Here is a 19,596-nt window from a genome sequence, read left to right on the forward strand (position 1 = left end):
GTATGTTGTCCTTATGCACGCAATCCTTCATTCCTTTTTAAATTACTGTCCATGTATACCTTAAAATTAGTAAAAAGAAATTTTAGAACTGCAAGACAATAAACATTTTGGCAGAACCACGTTGATCCACCTAAATCTTATATAATTGCCATTATTTTCACTATGAGCCAACCATACATAAATTTGACTCAGCCGTCATGTTTTTATTCTCTTAAAAATAATCCAAGAAGAGAAACACTCTATAGGAAATCACTTCCTTTTTATAATGCGATTCCAGATTCTGTTTTGCTCATTTGGTTGGTTTGTTTATTTGCTTCCCCCAGGGGCAAAAATATGTTATTTTCTAATTCTGGCTTAAAAACATAGTCATAACTTCTGATCTTACCAGGTAGTAAAACTAAACAATTTTGGCTTCAGCCAGGTTTTGGGAAAACTCAAAAAAATTTAGGTGCTACAGGAAGAGAAATTAGTAATTCCAGTTGTTCAGCTCTTGCCTTTAGAGTATTCTCTGAATTGTGTTGCAGTATGTTATTGCGTTGCTGTGAACCACTGCTGCCAATTTCCACCCTAGAGATGGCTATATTTCAGAGATGAGTGAAATGATACTTGTAAACAAGTTTATAATCATTAATAAAGCTTACCAAACAATTTAAGCTCTTTAGAAACACACGTCCACTAATATAATTAATTGCCTCTTAATTACAACCTTTAGTAGAGACATGAAGACTTCTAAAATGCAATTTATAAAAATTCTAAACTTAATTAAATTTGATTTCATGATGCTTATTTTTTGTTTTTGTAAGTTTCAGGCGTCAAATTATTTCTCCCTGGAGATCCTGGTGAAATTCCACCATTGACTGTTCCAATGTACTCTCTAAAAATCCCTAAGAATATTTTTCTTTAAAGTTGACAACTGCACCCTCTGGGATCCAGATGCTATATTTGCAGTATGATGATTTTGTTCTGCTTTCCACACATGGCCTTTTCATACTCTTGTCTCCCAGGGATGGAAAATTCTGCCTTGAATGGAGAAGTTTTAAACCTTGCTTGAAAATAATAAACATAATACCTTATACTTTCATGGCCATTTTAAGTTTAAAAAGTGCATTTACATCTATCATATTGCTTTACTCTCAAAATTAGTCTTGTAAAGGGAAAAAAGATATTAAATCATTCAACAAATTGTCTACTGCATGCTAGGCACTATGAAGGGGCTGCATGAGACACAAGGCAGTCCAAAGACTTAGAATTTCTTTGGGAAGATAAGGCATAAACACAAGTAAAGGCTATAATAGAGGTATATACGTGTCTCTTGCAATTGAGAAATAGAGGAGCAAAGGGATCTTTTGACGTGGAGCCCGTAGAGTCAGGATGGAGTCTTGGACACGATGGAGATCCCAATTTTACCAGTGAAAAAACTAAGGCTCAGGGAGGTAAAATGACTCGACCAAGGTCCCACAGACTGGTAGTGGCAGAGGTGGGGCTGGAATCACCTGCTATCTGATGCTAGTCCAGTGCCTCCTGAGCTCTTTATTAATCCCTATTACTTTTTGAATCTTTTATTTGTTTCCCTCTCTCTTCGTCTGGGTTTAGAAAAGTATGCTTTCAGTCAATGGACCGGATTGGTTCACTCCACCACCATTTATCAGATAAAATTATTTTACCCAAAGTCACCTCCATGCAAAGTACAGGACATCCAGGGTCCAGGAAAGACAGATTCCCCGCTCTCACTGATCGAAACTGGGCATCTCCCCAGTTCGGGCAGCCTCCGGGGCCTTTATGACCTCCTCTCAAGAGAAGTCCCCAGCTCTCCCGAGGCCCCTACGTTCCCAGGGTCCAGGACTGCGCCAGGCCCAACCAGCATCAAGAACCCAGCGTGGAGCCCCGGGCCGCAGCGCACGCGCCGCGCGCCCCCGGTCGTCACGGCAACCAGGGCGGCACTGACCCCTGACCCCGAGGCCCCGCCCCGTCGCGTTCCCGAGATCAACATGGAGAAGGCCAACCCGGAAGTGCCGTCGCCGCCCGCCCGGTGCTAGGAGCCGCTGGCCGGGCCAGGCCGAGCTCTGCGCCCGCCGCTTGCAGCCCACGGCTCGCTCCGCGTCCTGCCGGCGCCGGGGTGGCCACGTCCCCCGCCCCTGTCCCACTCCGTCCCCGTCCCACTCCACGCCCGGGCGACCCGCCCTCGCCCAAGAGGAGGAGCCGAGGCGAGGGGGAGGAGGAGGGGAAAGAGGAGGGAGAGGTTTGCTAGAGGGAGCAAGGCCGAGCGAGCCGCAGGCGGTTCGTATTACCGGGGTCCGGAGGAGGAGCCGGGCCGGGCCCGTGGACGGGTGCGGGGCGGGCGGGAGGCGCGGAGACGGAGGCGGCCTGGCCGCAAGGAGGCAGACGGGAGGCCGGGGGTGCAGAATTGGGGCGTGGGGCTCCCTCCCATCTCCGCAGCCCTTCGCCCGGGCCCCGGTGGCCAGGCCTCACCTGCCGGCAGGCCCGGGAGCCGCCCTCCGCCGAGCGCCGTGCTGGGGGCCGGCTCAGCGGGAAGGTGGAGACGCGAGGCGCGGGAGGCCTGGACGGCGCGGCCAGGTGATGGTGGGCCCCTGTGTTTCTCCAGAGGAAACGGGACCCCCGGAGCAGCCGTGCCCCCGGGCTGCCCCCGTGAGGCGTTTTGACATCAGCCCTAGGGAAGTTGGGCAGCCCTGAGCCTGCCTGTCTCCGTTAAGTGCCCTTAGGATGCAGTGATTAAGGAATTAGGCTCTTCCTCCGGGAGGGGCACTGCCTGCGCCTGTGAACTCCGTGCAGAGAAAAAGGACAGAATGATGCTGTCTGAGCAAGCCCAAAAGTGGTTTCCTACCCACGTGCAGGTCACAGTGCTTCAAGCCAAAGATCTGAAGCCAAAAGGCAAAAGTGGCACCAATGACACATACACTATAATTCAGCTGGGCAAGGAAAAGTACTCCACCTCTGTAGCTGAGAAAACCCTTGAGCCAGTCTGGAAGGAAGAGGCCTCCTTTGAGCTACCTGGATTGCTAATGCAGGGGAATCCAGAGAAATACATTCTTTTCCTCATAGTTATGCACAGGTCCCTGGTGGGTCTGGATAAATTTTTAGGGCAGGTGGCAATCAATCTCAATGACATCTTTGAGGACAAACAAAGAAGGAAAACAGAGTAAGTTACGTAATTTATTTTGAATTTTGGGGAATTTAACTATATCTTATTTATCAGTTTTCTGTTCTTGGAAATTATTGTGTACTCGGGGCATTGGTTTTTTGGATTGAAATATGACCCAGTTTGAAGCACCATATTTGCGTGAATCTGAAGTAAAAATAGCCCTTGTGATGAGACATTCTTTAAACAGAGTCATTTACCATCCGTTATTCTCATTTTTGTTCGAAGTAAACATCTGTTAAATAATTGAATATTTTGCACCGGATTTTAAGTAAATTAACATTGTTTCACTATAAGAGGACTAGATCACAGTGTTGACCAACTAGAATTTAATATACATACAAATTATGATCCTTAAACATTATAATTTTCCATGAAATGGAAGATCACAAAATTAAATCTGCCAATGTAATGTTTATATTTTTAACTCTGTGGCTGTCATAAGATAAATTACCAGCTTTAGAACTCAGTATTTCATTTCAGCATTATACACAGCCTTTATTTTAGCCCAGCCATTTTTCAGGGCCAATACAACTTGATGGAGTCTAAAACTGTTAAAAGAAAAAAAAGTTTGAAAAGTATGTACAAACATCCTCAGCCTTGAACGCACTAACATTTTCCTTTGAATTTGCCATATGTCAGAGCTCTTGTATTACTTCAGAATTAGTTCTGCAAAGCTGATGTGTTTGGGGAACCTGCGGCCTTCTGATTTCAAGATTGTTCTTTTTTAAGTACCAAAGGAGGCAAGAAAAGCTTCATCCTTCTCTGCCGTGCACCCATTTTAATAAAAGGGTTTGTTGTGTAAAATTTGGATTTAGTCAAAAGGCCGAATTTAAGGGCCTAGAAGGCCACATGTGGCTTTAAGGCCGCAGGTACCCCACCCCTGGATGCTGTAAGATTTGGAGACAATGATAAATTCTTGTGATGAAATGATTTAATGATATCTTCAATGAAAGCGTGGCCTTTTTAGTGTGACTTTTGAGCTTGAGTTAGATATATTTTAACTGAAAAATCAAAATATAAATTAACACTAGGATATTGTGTCTTAAATTGAAAAAATAGTATGTTTTCAGAAAGGTATACTCACGCCTTCCTTAAACTTAAAATTTTTCTAGTCTGAGAGAACATTAAGATTAATGGAATTAATGGGAGAAAAGTACAGATTGAACTTACGAGAGGACTTCAAATTTCCAAAATAGTTTTGGTATTTCTTTCAGTCATAATTGAATTTATTTACTCTTTTAAAAACTTTTTTTATAATGATTATTTTCTTGAAGTTCTTGTTAATTTCTTATATTTTAACACAACCGTCTCATTCTTTTCTGTACATGTCTGCCCACAAGCTTGTCTTGATTGGTATTTGTTTTGTTTTGTTTTAAATCAGGCCTTTACCTAAGATTTAATATATGTTGAATAAAAGGGTAGAGAGATAAGAAATACTAGGAATGCAAAAGGAAAATGGTAAATATTTAAACTAATCGAGGAGATGAAAATATTTTAAAAGGAGAGAAAAAGTTTTTAAAAAAGTGTAAAGTTGAATATATACCAAGATTTTAACAACAAAATTATTTCATATCTAAAAAGTGGCATTCAGTTTCCCCCGAGGGGTTCTTCATCAAATTTAAAATGAAAAATGGATAATTACCAAATAATTTGTTTCAAATTGACAGTTTTGGGTGACATTTAACATGTAATATTTAAAATGTTTTGTGAATGTAAACTTTTAAGTATATTGTAACTTCAAATTTCTTACTGCGTTTACAGTACTCTTAATCTTAATGAATAATGTACTTCAGGCTTTCTCTGAAACATAAATTTTCCAAGTGAAAATAGGCCCACGTGTGATTTTGAGGATGAAATAACCTTTTAAAGTTTCTTGTTTTATTCCTCGTGTTTGACAGCATCACAGTTAGAATAAATTTGGCATGAGCAATACTCTAATTTCGTAGTCTCTCCCTACAGAAATTCTCTGCTGGCTACTATAGAAAATTGATTGGAGCTTTTGAGGGGAAAATGCTTTTAAATGTTATCAGGAGGGCTTGTGATGTTATTGAATTCAAAGTGATTTTCATATGTTATTAAACCCTTAACATTTTACTTTATGGATAAATGGGGACCACATATTTGATGAGGTATCTTTATTGGTAATATTTCTAGTTTTTTAATATATTTAATAGCTTCCTTTTCTAGCACAGCTGTACATGTGGCACAGTAAGGGACGGACTTGAGCCACCAGTGTAATGCAAGAAAGATATTTAATATCCTGCACATAGCTAAACCTTGTCAGCATACTCCCAAGTGCTTTTTAGAAAACTGGTTTGAGTGACCAAGGCTACCAGCTGATTGCGAAGTCCCATGAAACTGCTGAGTGTCACACTTTTTACTTTTTGACCCCGAAAACATGTATTTACAGCTTGTTTTCTAGTTGTATCATGATAGACAAAGAAATGTGGAGGCTAAAACTTGTTTACTTGTTTTTATACTTTGAAAATAAATACTTTTTTTCTTTGGAGGAAAGGGGAAAAAGGGTCTGAGCCAGAACCCTTTGAGTGGGCATGGAAAGAGAACTTCTATAGCTCTCTCTTTAATGGATGTCTGGGTTGGTTCTGGCATGAGATTTAAGGAAATAATGCAATATTTAATAATAGAATGGTAAAATCATTGATGCTGTTATGTAATATTCATTGATTTTTTTTTTTGCAATAGAAGTAGGTGATGTTGATTTTTTTTTTTTTTAATGTCATGAAAAGTAATAACAATCAGAGTCTCTAGAGTTAGATATGACTCAAACATATGCAGATTTTAGGGCTTACGTGTGTCTGTGCAGTGCACCTGCGTCCTGGCCTCTGGCACCCTTACTGCCAATCTTGTCCCATTTCTGACCACACAGCACCAATTGCTTGGGAATAGTTACCACATGTGTGGTGGTTTTTGAACATGGACCTGTGCCCACTAAAAATTGAACAGAGGCCATATACAGTTTAAATGCAGCACTCCAGAGGTGAAAAAAATATCAGCATTAATCCAGTAAGCCCCAAATGCTATGTCTTCCTTTTATCTCCTTGAAGCCTAGGAAAACAAATGCTATCTCTGGAATGATTCTTGATCTTATTAAGACTTCCCTATTATATCAGTTTCAAAACAAAGCAGCTCAAGTTATTTGTCATTCCTACTTTTTCAATTAGTATATTTATTAAAGTTCTTTGCAGTTTTGTTTTTGGGGGGGGTGGAAACTAATACTGTATTTATAGTTTGTATTCAAACACTGACGTTGTTCTTTAAAACCTACCCAGGTCTTTAGAGTTTCCTACTAAAAAACAAAACAATACAAAACACACACACAATGTTGTGGCTTGGTTGTTTTAAGAATACAGTTCTAGAAATAAAAATTGAATGAACATTTATTCAGTGCAAGGCAAACTGCCTTCAAGGAGCTTACACACTCTAGCAATAGAAAAAATTTCATTGCCTTCCTTTTCAGCTCTCATGGCTCCTGATTAAATACAGTGTCCTTGAAATATGTGCCAGCCACGTGGTTATTAACCTTATTAACATACGTAGTTCATCACATAAGAAAGAACTTCTGTTTTCCTGCAGATGTTATTCGTCAGCTTTAGATTTTTTCCTTAATGACTTTAATCTGACATCGGGAAGTTACGTATCATTCTTTGTGCCTCAGTTTCTTCATCAGTGAAATAAGGATATTAAAGTAGATGATTTGTTTGGTCCTATTTCTAAAATTCTGTGAGTTTTGACTACCCTCACCTCCTTCCAATTTTGGGTTATTGGTTTATTTTCTTCCCAAATACTTTGGTTTGTTATATACATGGAAGTCCTGCATGCTTGTTTTTGTTTGCTTGTATTTTGGTGTATTTCTTGCAAAGTGTATTCACCTATTTTCTATGTAGCCTGAGATGTTACAGAGTATTTCTGAGATACTATCTATCACAAGTACTACTCCTCCTGTTGAAAATGGTTCTGTTTTCCAAAACTGTGAGTTAATACTGGATATATAACCTTGTTTCATTTCTAGGCTTTTGGAGTGCCCAATTTTGTGTCATTTCAGAGTTCTCTCTTCCACAGAGTTTATTGCTGTCATTTCCTATTTCTAGCCCTTGTTTCTTCAGATTTTACCATTTGCCTCACATAAGGGATTTTCTCAGTTTAGGGTGTCAGGTTAATGCTTTTTATTATAAAATATTCTATTCTAAAAAATTGGTAGTTTTGATGAAACTATATCTTCATTGATTAAATTGCTGCAAATTAGTTAATCAGGAAAATATTTCTGTTGCATGTTACTTGCTAAGATGTAGCTGGTATTTACATTATGTGCCAGTTCTCTGCCCTTCCTGGGAAGACTTGCGAACCGGTCTCCTATTTGATGTACAGTAAATGTAATCTTCTCCTAGCATATCCTATTGGTAACAATGAGAGAAAGAACTTATGTAAAATTAGATCAGAGTTCCTTTGTCACTAAGCAAATTTGTTACACTTGATTAGTGGTGTATTTAAATAGTAACCTGTCTGCAGGAATGAATATTATGCTTCATTGCTAAGTAATGTGAAAACGTTGTAGAAACTCTCTTCTAGGCTTGATTTTGCAGTTTTTTGGCTGTTTGCCCTGTAGAATGACCACTTGTGACACCAACAACTGGAGAATTTCTCATGAATAAAAATACTATAAACAATACCAAAATAAACTTTTCTTCTTATAGATCATTTAAATATGGGCAATGTAATACATTGAGGTAACTAAAAGTATAAGATTTAGCTCTATTTATAAAATAATTTTTATTTGGTATTGTCACAATAGTAGTAAATGAAGCTATTTACTTAGCTTCATTCTAACAGGAAGTATTTAGACTTTTTTTTCCTTCGAAAACTTTTCACAAGATTTATTATTTGTCACTTTTTGCATTTTACTTTGCGTATTTTATTCAGGAAAAGGCTTTCATTCATTTTATATGCATCTAAATTATATCATATCCAGTTTTAATGATGAGCAAGCTATATATAGTAGTCTCCAGTATTAATAAAATTCTTTTAATACTTTTATACAAGTAATATTTTGAGATACGGGCTAAGTATTTATTATTAAAATGTCATCAGCATTTGTCATTTTACAGTGCTCAAAAATAATTTGTACTGATGAATTTTTTTCAAAGTCTCTGTCTCGGTGTCTTTAAATGTTAACAAATGTCCTTAGGCCATTAGCAACACTTATCCCATATGGAAACATATTAGCTATCATTGATAAGAATTTTTGATGATGAGTGATTTTTAGATCATGAAAGAAAAGGTCATCTAAAAACCTTTTTAAATTTGCTAAAGGCCTATTCTTTCAGTATATGTTACATCACAGAAATAATGATCACTTTTTTAAATCAAACCGTGAGTAAACCCAGAAATATTCTGGCTGACATATTCTCATTGAGTGCTTAGATTGCTCTGCCTAAAAAGCTAATTGTGTATAACAGAGCTTAATATCTTCTCTTCATTATGTGTTACAACCCATTTTTTCCTTTCTCTTTAAGGTGGTTTAGATTAGAATCCAAACAAGGAAAAAGAGCCAAAAACAGGGGTGAGATAAAGGTCAGTATTCAATTTATGAGGAACAACATGACAGCAAGTATGTTTGACTTATCAATGAAGGACAAAACAAGATCTCCTTTTGCAAAATTAAAAGATAAAATGAAAGGTAGAAAAAATGATGGGACATTTTCTGATACATCTTCTGCAATCATTCCAAGTACTCACATGCCTGATGCCAACAGTGAATTTTCAAGTGGTGAAATGCAGATGAAATCCAAACCGAAAAAGCCTTTTCTTTTGGGTCCTCAGCGCCTCTCGTCAGCGCATTCAATGTCCGATTTATCTGGGTCCCACATGTCTTCTGAGAAACTGAAGTCTAGCGCCATAGGTCAAACACATCTTCTTGGACGCCAGATAGATTCCTTTGGAATGGTTCCAGAAACTGGTAAGTGACACATTCTTTCTAATTGTATCCTCAGTGGTCTGAACTATACTTTTCATTTTTAAAAAGTTTAACTTTTGATGTTAGAAAATACAAATTGCAGTTTCTTAGAAGTATTTTCTAAATGTAGTCATTCATCACATATTGGTTGAGTACCTGCTATACCCAAAATTGATAAGTTCGTTGAAGGCAGTGCTAGTCTACATTTGTATTTATGTTATTAGATGATAATAAAATGACTCTCAGTCTCCTTTTTTTTTTTTTTGAGACAGAATCTGACTCTGTCGCCTGGGTAGAGTGCAGTGGCATTGTCATAGCTCACTGCAACCTCAAACTCCTTGCTCAAGCGATCCTCCTCCCTCCGCCTCCCCAGTAACCCGGGGCACCAGGACACCCGGCTAATTTTTCTATTTTTAGTAGAGATGGGGTCTTGCTCTTGCTCAGGCTGGTCTTGAACTCCTGAGCTCAAGCGATTCTCCTGCCTCAGCCTCCCAAAGTGGTGGGATGATAAGCGTGAGCCACCGCACCCAGCCTGTCAGTCTTCTTTTATGGCCTGCCTGCTTTTTTTGTTTCCTGCTGTTACTCCTGTCTCAAAAGTCTGAAGCATAAGTGAATATTCCATTTCATCATCAAGTCCCTAGAAAAAAACTTTTATGTTCAGAAGAACCAAATTTAGTGCTAATGATGGGGGAAAAAAGTCTTTGAGAATTTCTAGCATTATGATGCAAGCAGAACCTCTAGTTTTGACATTATAGTTTATATGATTGTTTGTGAGTCGAATAAATTACTAATTGTCTAGCAATACACTGTTATTAGTCTAGATACTTCAGACTGCTACACCTTAACATTTTAAGATTGTTTTCATTGATTATTTTGAAGGTTAATACCTTTAAATAGCTAATTGCTCTCATTCTAAAAGCAGCAGAATATACACAGGATGTGTCAAGTAGTGTGATGTAATGTGTTGCTGATTATGTACTAACTACGAAATTGTTTGTAGGAAGTCTCAAATCTCCACACAGAAGAACATTAAGCTTTGATACTTCTAAAATGAACCAACCTGACAGCATTGTGGATGAAGGTGAATTGTCTTTTGGAAGACAAAATGACCCATTTACAAATGTGACTGCTTCATTACCCCAAAAATTTGCAACACTGCCAAGGAAGAAAAATCCATTTGAAGAAAGCAGTGAGTCATGGGACAGCAGCATGAATTTATTTTCGAAATCAATTGAAGTAAAAAAAGAAAATAAAAGAGAAAAAAGGGAGAAAGTTAGCCTGTTTGAAAGAGTGACTGGAAAAAAAGATAGCAGAAGATCTGATAAACTTAACAATGGGGGATCTGATAGCCCTTGTGACTTGAAATCACCTAATGCGTTTAGTGAAAATCGTCAGGACTATTTTGATTATGAGTCAACTAATCCGTTTACAGCAAAATTCAGGGCTTCAAATATAATGCCATCTTCAAGGTAAGCTCACTATGGGGGAAGTTGTACTATTGGAAAATCTTGTATTTGAAAGTGTCAAATACTTCTTTTGAATACTTGATTATTTTAAATTCCCTTTATTTTACTTGAAAAAAAAATCTTATTTTTATAAATAATTATAGAGCCAGGCAGTGTTGCATACATCTTTGAAATGGAACTTTTTATCTTAGAAGGATGAAAGATTCTTACTCCCTGTGCTAGTCTACTTCCACTTATGAGAGCCAGAAACTCACCAAAACTTATGGAGAGAACAACATGGCTTTTGATGAGACATCAGAATCACCGGTGGGTGTTAATTCAAGCCAGGAATTTAGGTGATATGTTTCTAGATCTTTTCTAGGGATTAGTCTATGGACTGTCTGGAGAGGATTAGTGGACCAATAGTAACCCATTGTCTATTCTTTAAGAAATACTGGCCTAAGTTAAGTATTAATGATTTTCATAGTAGATGCTAACTATCCTTATTAAATGATTGTTCAGAAGCAGTTTTTACTTGTCAGTGTTTGTTTATTAGAATTAAGTGACCCTAATGGCTACTATAATTTGTATGATGATTTGTATGATAATTTGTATGATGATTTATAGTCATCGAAATAGTTCCTATCATGATAAAGACTAGACTTTCAAACTCAAGTTCTTAGTTATGACATAATGGTACTTTTATTATTCCTTAGTAGAAGTTGGAACTAGATACTTACAATATATGTGGATTATGGATTTTGCAGAAGTGACTGATAAAATAGCTGATTAAGGAAACCTCAGGGAAAGAAAAAGGTGAATTTATTGAAATCTTAAGTACAGTCAACCTTCTGTATCTCAGGTTCCATATTTAAGGGTTCAATGAATGCTCGATCAGAAATATTAAACAATACAGTATGATAACTATTTATGTAGCATTTACATTGTATTAGATATTTTATGTAATCTAGAGATGATTTAAAATATATGGGAGGATATGCATAGGTTATATGTAAATACTACACCATTTTATTTAAGGGACTTGAGCATCCATGGATTTTGGTATCCTCAGTGTTGTTGGAACCAGTCTCCCAAGGATACCAAGGGATGACTATAATTATCATGGAAGAGCATGGTAGACTGTTGGCCATGTAACTGAATTTTTTCCTCAAGGCAATAATGTATAGTATGCAGACCTACATGGTAATCCTGGCTTAGGAGTACCATGATCTCTATAAACCTCAACATTTCCACCTTTGAAATAAGGAAAATAATACCCACTTGATAGGAGTCAGTGAGGATAAATGATATATAAAGTACATAGTACAAAGCCAGGCCCCAAATAGAGAATCCATAGATGGTGCCTGCTATTTTGTTTTACGTATTGTCATGTCATATTTTATTCAAAAACAGTGCTTTGTTTTGTCCCACTATAAATGGAAAATATAGTGTTAAAAATCACCCTTTTAGGCTATGCTCTTCATCACTCTCTTGTATATCTTCTATGACATGTTAAAAAAAACATGCATTTAAAATTTTCAAAGAGAAATGTGCATTTCTTTTGTTTTATCAATAAATGGGTATTTTCTGTTGTTTTAGAAAGTATCATTCAGTTTTATTTATAGACTATACTCTGGAGAAATACATTTTTATCATATGATATCAATATTTTATTGAAGAGTTCACAGTTTTGATATACTATTCTAAAATGTTTTATTTTGGTATTTTACATAGTGTACTTTATGTATTGCATTAAATCTTAAATTATAAGGGTAAGTAGAAACATATTTGCTTTTTTCCCCCTTTACTGAACTTTTTTTGCAGAAGATTGTTGGAAACAGCTATCTGAGATGAGTTGGAGATCGGGTAATTTAGATAATTTTAGAGTCAAAGAAAAGCAAGAAAATGAGTACTAGTAGGAAAATAATGTTTTTAAGTTATGGCAGCATATGGAAAAATAAATATCCTCAAATCTTTAATTGCCCTATACTTGGGCTGTTTACATGGACTGCCATGGGTTTTAAAAGTGAGCACAACATTTTGACAGATTTAGGGTTTGTTTTGGATTACTTTAATATTAATGCTGTTTTTATCAATTTAGAGCTGTTTATGATATATGTATAAAATGATTGTAAGTATGTAAAACAAATCTTTTTTTTTTAGTTTTAAGACTTTCTCTTATTCATATTTATGAGATGCCAGATTTGAAGATATTTATAGATTCCTGGGAAGTTATTCTTTTTGTGTTATAAACCGATTGCAATAAAGGGGTAGCTCTAATTAATAGTATAAAAAAGGATTGAATGTAAATAGACCTCGAAAGAGAGTGCAGTTCACATTTTTGGCAAGCAGCTTTATCGTGTGTGGAATTTGGAAGGATATTGTCAAGGTAGCAGTGTATTCCCATTGATCTTTCCAATATCATCCCTCAGTTATCTGGGACATATAAAATTTCCCATATCAACACCCAAACCACACGCCCTTTTGAAGCTATAGGCTCACATCACTAAGACACATGTGGTGTTTTTCCAGGAGTGCTAAATAGATCTATTTACAGAATTTCCTTGTATCTTGTGGCCAGCATTTGTGAGAATGCTGAACAAAGGTAAGAGTAAAATATGTAGCTGCAGAACTGGATTTTGTTCTTGGTGAGTGAGCTGACTCACCTGTGTTTGCAGGTACATAGGAACCATATTATTACCCTCTGAGTGAATAATGTGTATGAGTAAAACTGGAGAATTTTCTTGTATGCCCCACATTTCTAAGTGTACTAAGAAACACTTTTTTAGAAGTTAAGAGTTTTTAATTTTTAATGTAAATAAAGTCCACCTGAAGAAATCACCTTGGAAATCACAAAAATACCACATTTTGCTTTTGATCTTGGAATAGGTCCTTTAGCTTTGCATAAAAGTGATAGAGGAAATTAGTCAGGCGTTATGTTGGGTTACTTCAGCAAAGAACAGGGCTCTTCGCAACACTTTTCCTTCCTAAGTTACTAATCGGAAGTCTTTCACGTGCCTCTTTTTTGAAGCCCTTCCTACTCTTCAAGGAAGAGGTAGTTGTTCCCTTTACTGCAATGTTTTCTTACGTAAATATTATATGGGCGTAACCTTGTTTGCTAATAGCTAAGTCACTTTTCTCTCCCACTGGCATGAACAGTTTGAGGGCAGGGCTTGCGTTTCATTCATCTTTTTGCCTTTAATCTCCGGCAGGATGCTTTGTTGGGGTTAGAAATGTTGAATAAATGAACACAGTGGTGTAGACCAATTTTCTAAAATGTTACTTTCTTTCCATTAGTCTCCTGCTTCCAGCACAGAGTGGGCTATGAAGATCTTTCTGATAGACTGAAAAGAGATGCATGGAGGCAAATGTATACATTTTTATGTGGGACTAAACATAATTAAAAAATATAAGTGAATTTTAAAGGATTACTAAATTTTAATATTTATAATCTAAGTAGCACTTTTCTGGCATCTATTAAGAACTCTGTATTAGGGTAGGTTATCAGCTATAATAAACAACCCCAGATCTCAGTGGCTTATCACAGTACAGGTTTATTGTGTACTCTTGGTGCAAAGCAGATCACTGAGATGGGCATGGAAGAGGTGGGTGCTTTGCTCCATGGTTTCATCCAGCTCTACGCAACCTCTCATGAACCTGGCTTCTTCCTTCCTTTGATGCTGCCATTTAACACATGGCCTCCAAGATCAGTGCAGCAGGGGAAGAGTGGGGAAGATCATGGGGGCACCATTTCTGTGTGCCAGGCCCGGTGTGGTGTGCGTTACTTCTACGTATGTCCTGTTGGCCAGAGCTCAATCATGTCCCAGCCTCACTGTAGCCGGTTAAGAGCTGTGGTTCTGTGTACCCAGAAGAAAGCTGAATTGGGTTTAGTGAGTATACAGCATTGTACACGCCATCAATGCCACATCAACTTTCTGCTAAGAAGTCAGGATGCTATCTAACGTTTGACATGCTGCAAAACTGCTACACACATACATGTAAATATAGTTGGAGTTCTCGTAATTTTCAGGAAAATGTTTTATCAGTTTATTGCTGGCATTGAATTTGTGTTTTAAAATAGCTGCTACTCTTGCTTTTTAATTATAAATCACAAGTGATTTAGAATCATCAGTATCAACTAATTTTTCATCAATATTTATCAAATAAATTGTCAACTAATTTGTATGGTTTATCCCACAATTTGTAAGGAAATGCTCTTTTTTTTTTTTTATCAGCAGTATATCATTTCTGAAAACAAATATGCCTGGATGTTTGTTATACCATTTTTAATAATTTGCTCATAACTTATTTTTAAACAAATTATAAATGATTTAACAAATAATGAATTATAAATAATGTAAAAATAATTTTACAAATTAATTTTAAACAAATTATTTAACACTGGGCTGTCTTTTTACTGAAAAGTAGAAATAATGGGTGTTTTCAAACCAAAATTATTGGTTGGTTTCTTTTTAAACTGGGATGTAGCTTAGACCCTTCAGTTAGGTGAAGACATGTGAGCAAGTACTGGCTTGTTAAAGAGTTAGTGGGTGAGATGTCCACCACATCCACATCCCACTCATGGATTGTCCTCTTACACAATCCTCCATATTGTCTCTCTTCCCCCCCACTCCAGACCAGGATTGGCAAAGTAGGCTTGGGGGCCAAATCTGGCTTGCTGCCTGTTTTTGTAAATAAAGTTTTGTTGTAACACAGCCATGCTTATTTGTTTATGGCTATTTTTGTGCTACGATAGAGTTGAGTAGTTGTGACAGAGACCATATGGCCTACAAAGCTAAAATATTTATTATTTGGCCTTTTACAGAAATAGTTTGCTGACCCCTGCACTAGCTGAATGGAGAGGATCTTTGAGATGGACAGAGCCATAAGTAGGAGCAGCCTGGTGCAAGGGGAAGGCTGCCTGACCAGGAATAACCACTGGACCTTGTCTGAATGATAAATTCTCAGAATATAAATTACTGAGATTTTTGCACTCATTATTACAGTGGTTAGCATTATGTATCCTGCAAAGCAGGGCACATGGGCCATAGTACCTTTTTTTTGTTCTGGTAAGGAACACCTTGGTCAAAAAAGTTGAAGAACCACTGGTTTGCAACAGTAAATTCAAACTCTTCTTTCTAACTTTCAAGGCTCATTATATTTTAAGCTTTTTTTACATTCCAACTTTTATTTTACTATTCCTCATCTACCTGTTCTAGGTAAGTTCATTTCCTTACTGCACCTCTCTACCGTGAGGTCTTTGTAAGCCACGCCATCTCCATTCCTGGGCTCCATTGTGGGTGCACTCTTAACTTGACTCTGAGTGTCAAAAGCCTGTCTATCCTTGATGCTAAAAACTCTTTAATTTTTTCTTGAGTAATAACCTGATGCTTCCCTTTTGTGGATTTCTGCTAATATAGAAGACATAGTTGCTATACGGTTGTTTTTAGGTCTTCCCAACTAAGCTGTATATGCTTCTTAACAGTTGTGTGGAAGCTTCTTTCTTGGGTGCCCCACAACACCTAGATCAGTGGGGGGTTCCTGGGGATTTTTTTTTTCCCATCTACGTTTTTGTTGGGTCTCACTTCAGACTGAATCAGAATCATTAGTGAGTGGGCCCTGAAATGAAAATCAACATTTTAAAAATTTCCTCTTAATTATCAGCCAGGTTTAAAAATCACTGACCTAAATTGTATCACCTACAATAAGTAGTACCCCATGGGGGATACATTCGGTACAGCTAGCACTCAACCCCATATATCCTATGTTTTTTTCCTATACATGCATACCTATGACAAAGTTTAAATTATAAATTAGGCACAGTGAGAGATTAACAACAATAGCTAATAATAAAATAGAATAATTGCAGTATGCCAGCATCACTCCTCTTGTGCTTTGGGGGCCTTTAATAAATAAAGTAAGAGTTAACTTGAACACAAGCAATGTGGTACCGCAGCAGTCAACCAGATAACCAAGGAGGCTACTAAACAACTAATGGGCAGGCAGCAAAGACAGTGTGGATACACTAGACATTTGCATGATTCACGTCCATGGAGGGACAAAGCAGGATAGCCCAAGATTTTATCACGTTACTCAGAATGGCGTGCAACCGTTTATTTCTGGAATTTACCATTTCATATTTTTGGACCATGGTTGACCATATGTAATTGAAATTGTGGAAAGTGAAACCGCAGATAAGGGGGGACTACTGTGCTTCATAAGGGTTCAGTAAGTAGTCATTGTTGAATAGGAATTAGGAGTTGTGTGGGTAAACACGTATTTGAAGGGACAACTTAGTCATACTTGCTTTGCTTACAGGACCCTAAGTAAGGTAGAGGGCACAGTAAGAAAGTCAGCTTGGCTAAAACAGATGTGGAAAGAAGAGATTTAGCTGAATAGGTTAAAAAAACCCAAAAATCTAAATTGTAGTAGGTCTTGAATACCAGGCAGAAATGTTTGTTAAATATTTATGGCATCTGTGGATGAATTGTTTCTCAGGATTCAGGTAAAACTTGAGCATCAGTAGAGATAGCATCAATAGTGCCATGTAAAAAATATGCTTATATTTGCTACTCACGTTAAATTGAAGAGAAACTGTGTGATTCATATTCTTCTAAGGAATTATAGGTTCTGTGAAAAGTTCGGGACTAAAGAGCTCTGCCTTCAGTCCTAAAGTTTTTCAGATAAGGGAATTCTTTAACATAAGGACAAAATTACTTATGTATGTCTTATTCTGAAATTATATGTCTTATTCTGAAATTGAAAAAAAAAGTCAAGAAGATAAGCCTACTACTCTCTGTGATGAGCTGATGTCATTTGTTATTAGAGGGGCAGCTGATGAGAGAGCAAGAACTTAGGGGAAATATTTTTACCAGAAAATTTTATATGGGGAACATCCTTCTATTTGTACATTGCACAGAGAACATGCTTTCACTTCATTATTTTCTGCTTTACTGTAGTTGTGAATACCCTGTGACAAATTCTCAGTTGCTGTTGGATAACTTAGTGGTATGTTTTATGATGTGATTCCTGGTATTATAGATTTTATTAGAGTATATGTTTCCATTTGCAGTATTTGCTATGGAAGAGCCTGCTTCCTTCTTAGAAGATGAACTTAGGCTGAATAGTTATTTTTTAGTGCAGTACAGAAATAGTATCTAAGATCCAAACCTTGTATTTATCACTGATATTTTGTAATTTTGCATGGCAGTATGCCTTTTACTTTTGAGGTCGGGTTGACCTGCTTCCTTCCCTCCTTTGCTTCTTAGCCTCCTTAACTAGGCAATTTTTGTCCATGGTTTGGCCATACCTTTTTTAAGAGATACAAAAAATTGGTTACCTAGAATGTATATTTAAGTGTGGTTCTAATTTTCGTAAATCAAAAATCTCTGTAGATCTACAAGCATGTAGCCATTTTTATGAAATTGTATTAATATGACATGTTCATTAAGAAATGATGGACTGTTTACTGTGGGCTTACATTTTTATTTTTAGAAAGTATAGTAAACAAATAATCCTAAAGAAAAGATCCAATTCATAATTTTTAAACCTTTGTTTTTATGATGTCTTTTATGGACATTATTTTCTTCCTGAATGCATTTAAAGCTCAGTCTTTGGCATCATAAACCTTAACATGCAAAGGGTTTATTTTAATAGCAGTATTTACTTTTTCTTCATATTTGTCTAGTATTAAAGATAATTTGCTTGATATTCATCGTAGGCTATAAATCTTTCACACTCCTGAAAATTTGTAGCCTCATTTATGAGACAGAAAACAAAAACTTCTGAGATGATTTTTAGAGCCATTAATCCATTAGTGCCCAGGGATTTACAGAATGTATCCAATGATACAATGACTTGGAACATGAAATATGCAATGTGATTAGTTCCCTTTACACTAACTAGAACTTTTACGTTTAACTCCCCAGATACTACTTGAAACTTTTTTACCCTTTGTCATCCTAATACTCATTATAATAGCTCTCATTAATTGGTGTATCTCCCAGTGGGTTAATTTGCAGAGAATAACCATGCCATCCTTTTGCTAACTCACTAATGAAATTGATATTTATAGTCTTCAAAATTGAAAACAAAAAAAGCTCTGTAACAAAAAAGACAAACTTTGCTAAGTTTTTTTTTTTTTTTTGAGCTGCAAGATTGAGATGTAGAGAGATTCTGTGAGAAAAAAGAAAACAAGCCCACAAAAATCCACAAAAACTACTGTAGGCTAATAAACTGATGTGAAAATTTCTCAATTTACAGCACTTGACAGGTGCTAAAAGAAAAGCATCTTTAATTTTAATGTGTTGTTAGGACCTCTTTAGAGAGACTGTACAAGTTATTAACAAGGTCCTCTGAGACAGGAGACGGGTAATTAACAAGACCTATGGAGATATAGTTTAGGTAATTAACGAGCTCTTAGGCACTGGACACAGGATAACACATAGCAAGTCCAGTAGTTAAAGAGAACAGGTTGTTATGATATGATCAAATACAAGATAGAGTATGTAAGCCCTCTTGAGGTTTCTGATAGGAAAGTATTAAGATTATATTCCAGTGACCCCAGTGCACTAATTTTTGTAAATCAAATGTAAGTGGTTTGGTTTAACTTTTAGGGTAGAATTTGAGAGAATTATTTCTAATGGTTGTTACATGTAGATTAATAACCTTTGTTAATTGCCATTAATGAGCATGTATATTTTGAGAAAAAATACTGGAAGCACATCAGTTGTGTGATTCTAAATTGTTTTAAATATTTATTGTTCAGTTTATTTTTCACCTGTGGCCTGTCCACTAAAATTCTCTATTCCACATCAACCTCGCCCTCGTTTTCTGCTTTAAAACTGTCGGGAGGCCAGCCAGGAGACTGCCCTGGCACCAGTTTTACGTATTTTGCACAGGTTCCTCCAGTCATGCTCCTGCACTACCTCCAAGTCTGAGATTTATGTTCCCAATTTCAAATTTTTGGTCTAGTTATTTCCTGTGTAAATTTGAAATTGCTGGGGTATGAATCTTGAGTT

At 36.8% G+C, this 19,596-nt stretch overlaps 1 protein-coding gene across 1 annotated transcript in view; it reads left to right on the forward strand.

Annotated features, from left to right (window-relative positions):
- Positions 1-2,370: 2,370 nt before the first annotated feature.
- RAB11FIP2 (RAB11 family interacting protein 2 (class I)) overlaps positions 2,371-19,596 on the forward strand; it is a 37,890-nt gene continuing 20,664 nt past the window's right edge. The window contains exons 1-3 of the mRNA XM_012642395.1: positions 2,371-3,157; positions 8,692-9,134; positions 10,132-10,600. Coding sequence (XP_012497849.1) covers positions 2,805-3,157; positions 8,692-9,134; positions 10,132-10,600 — 1,265 coding nt within the window. The 5' untranslated portion in view covers positions 2,371-2,804. The remainder of the gene's footprint in view (positions 3,158-8,691; positions 9,135-10,131; positions 10,601-19,596) is intronic.

The sequence above is a fragment of the Propithecus coquereli genome, unplaced genomic scaffold, assembly GCF_000956105.1.
Source record: "Propithecus coquereli isolate 6110/MARCELLA unplaced genomic scaffold, Pcoq_1.0 Scaffold179, whole genome shotgun sequence".
NCBI lineage: Eukaryota > Metazoa > Chordata > Mammalia > Primates > Indriidae > Propithecus > Propithecus coquereli.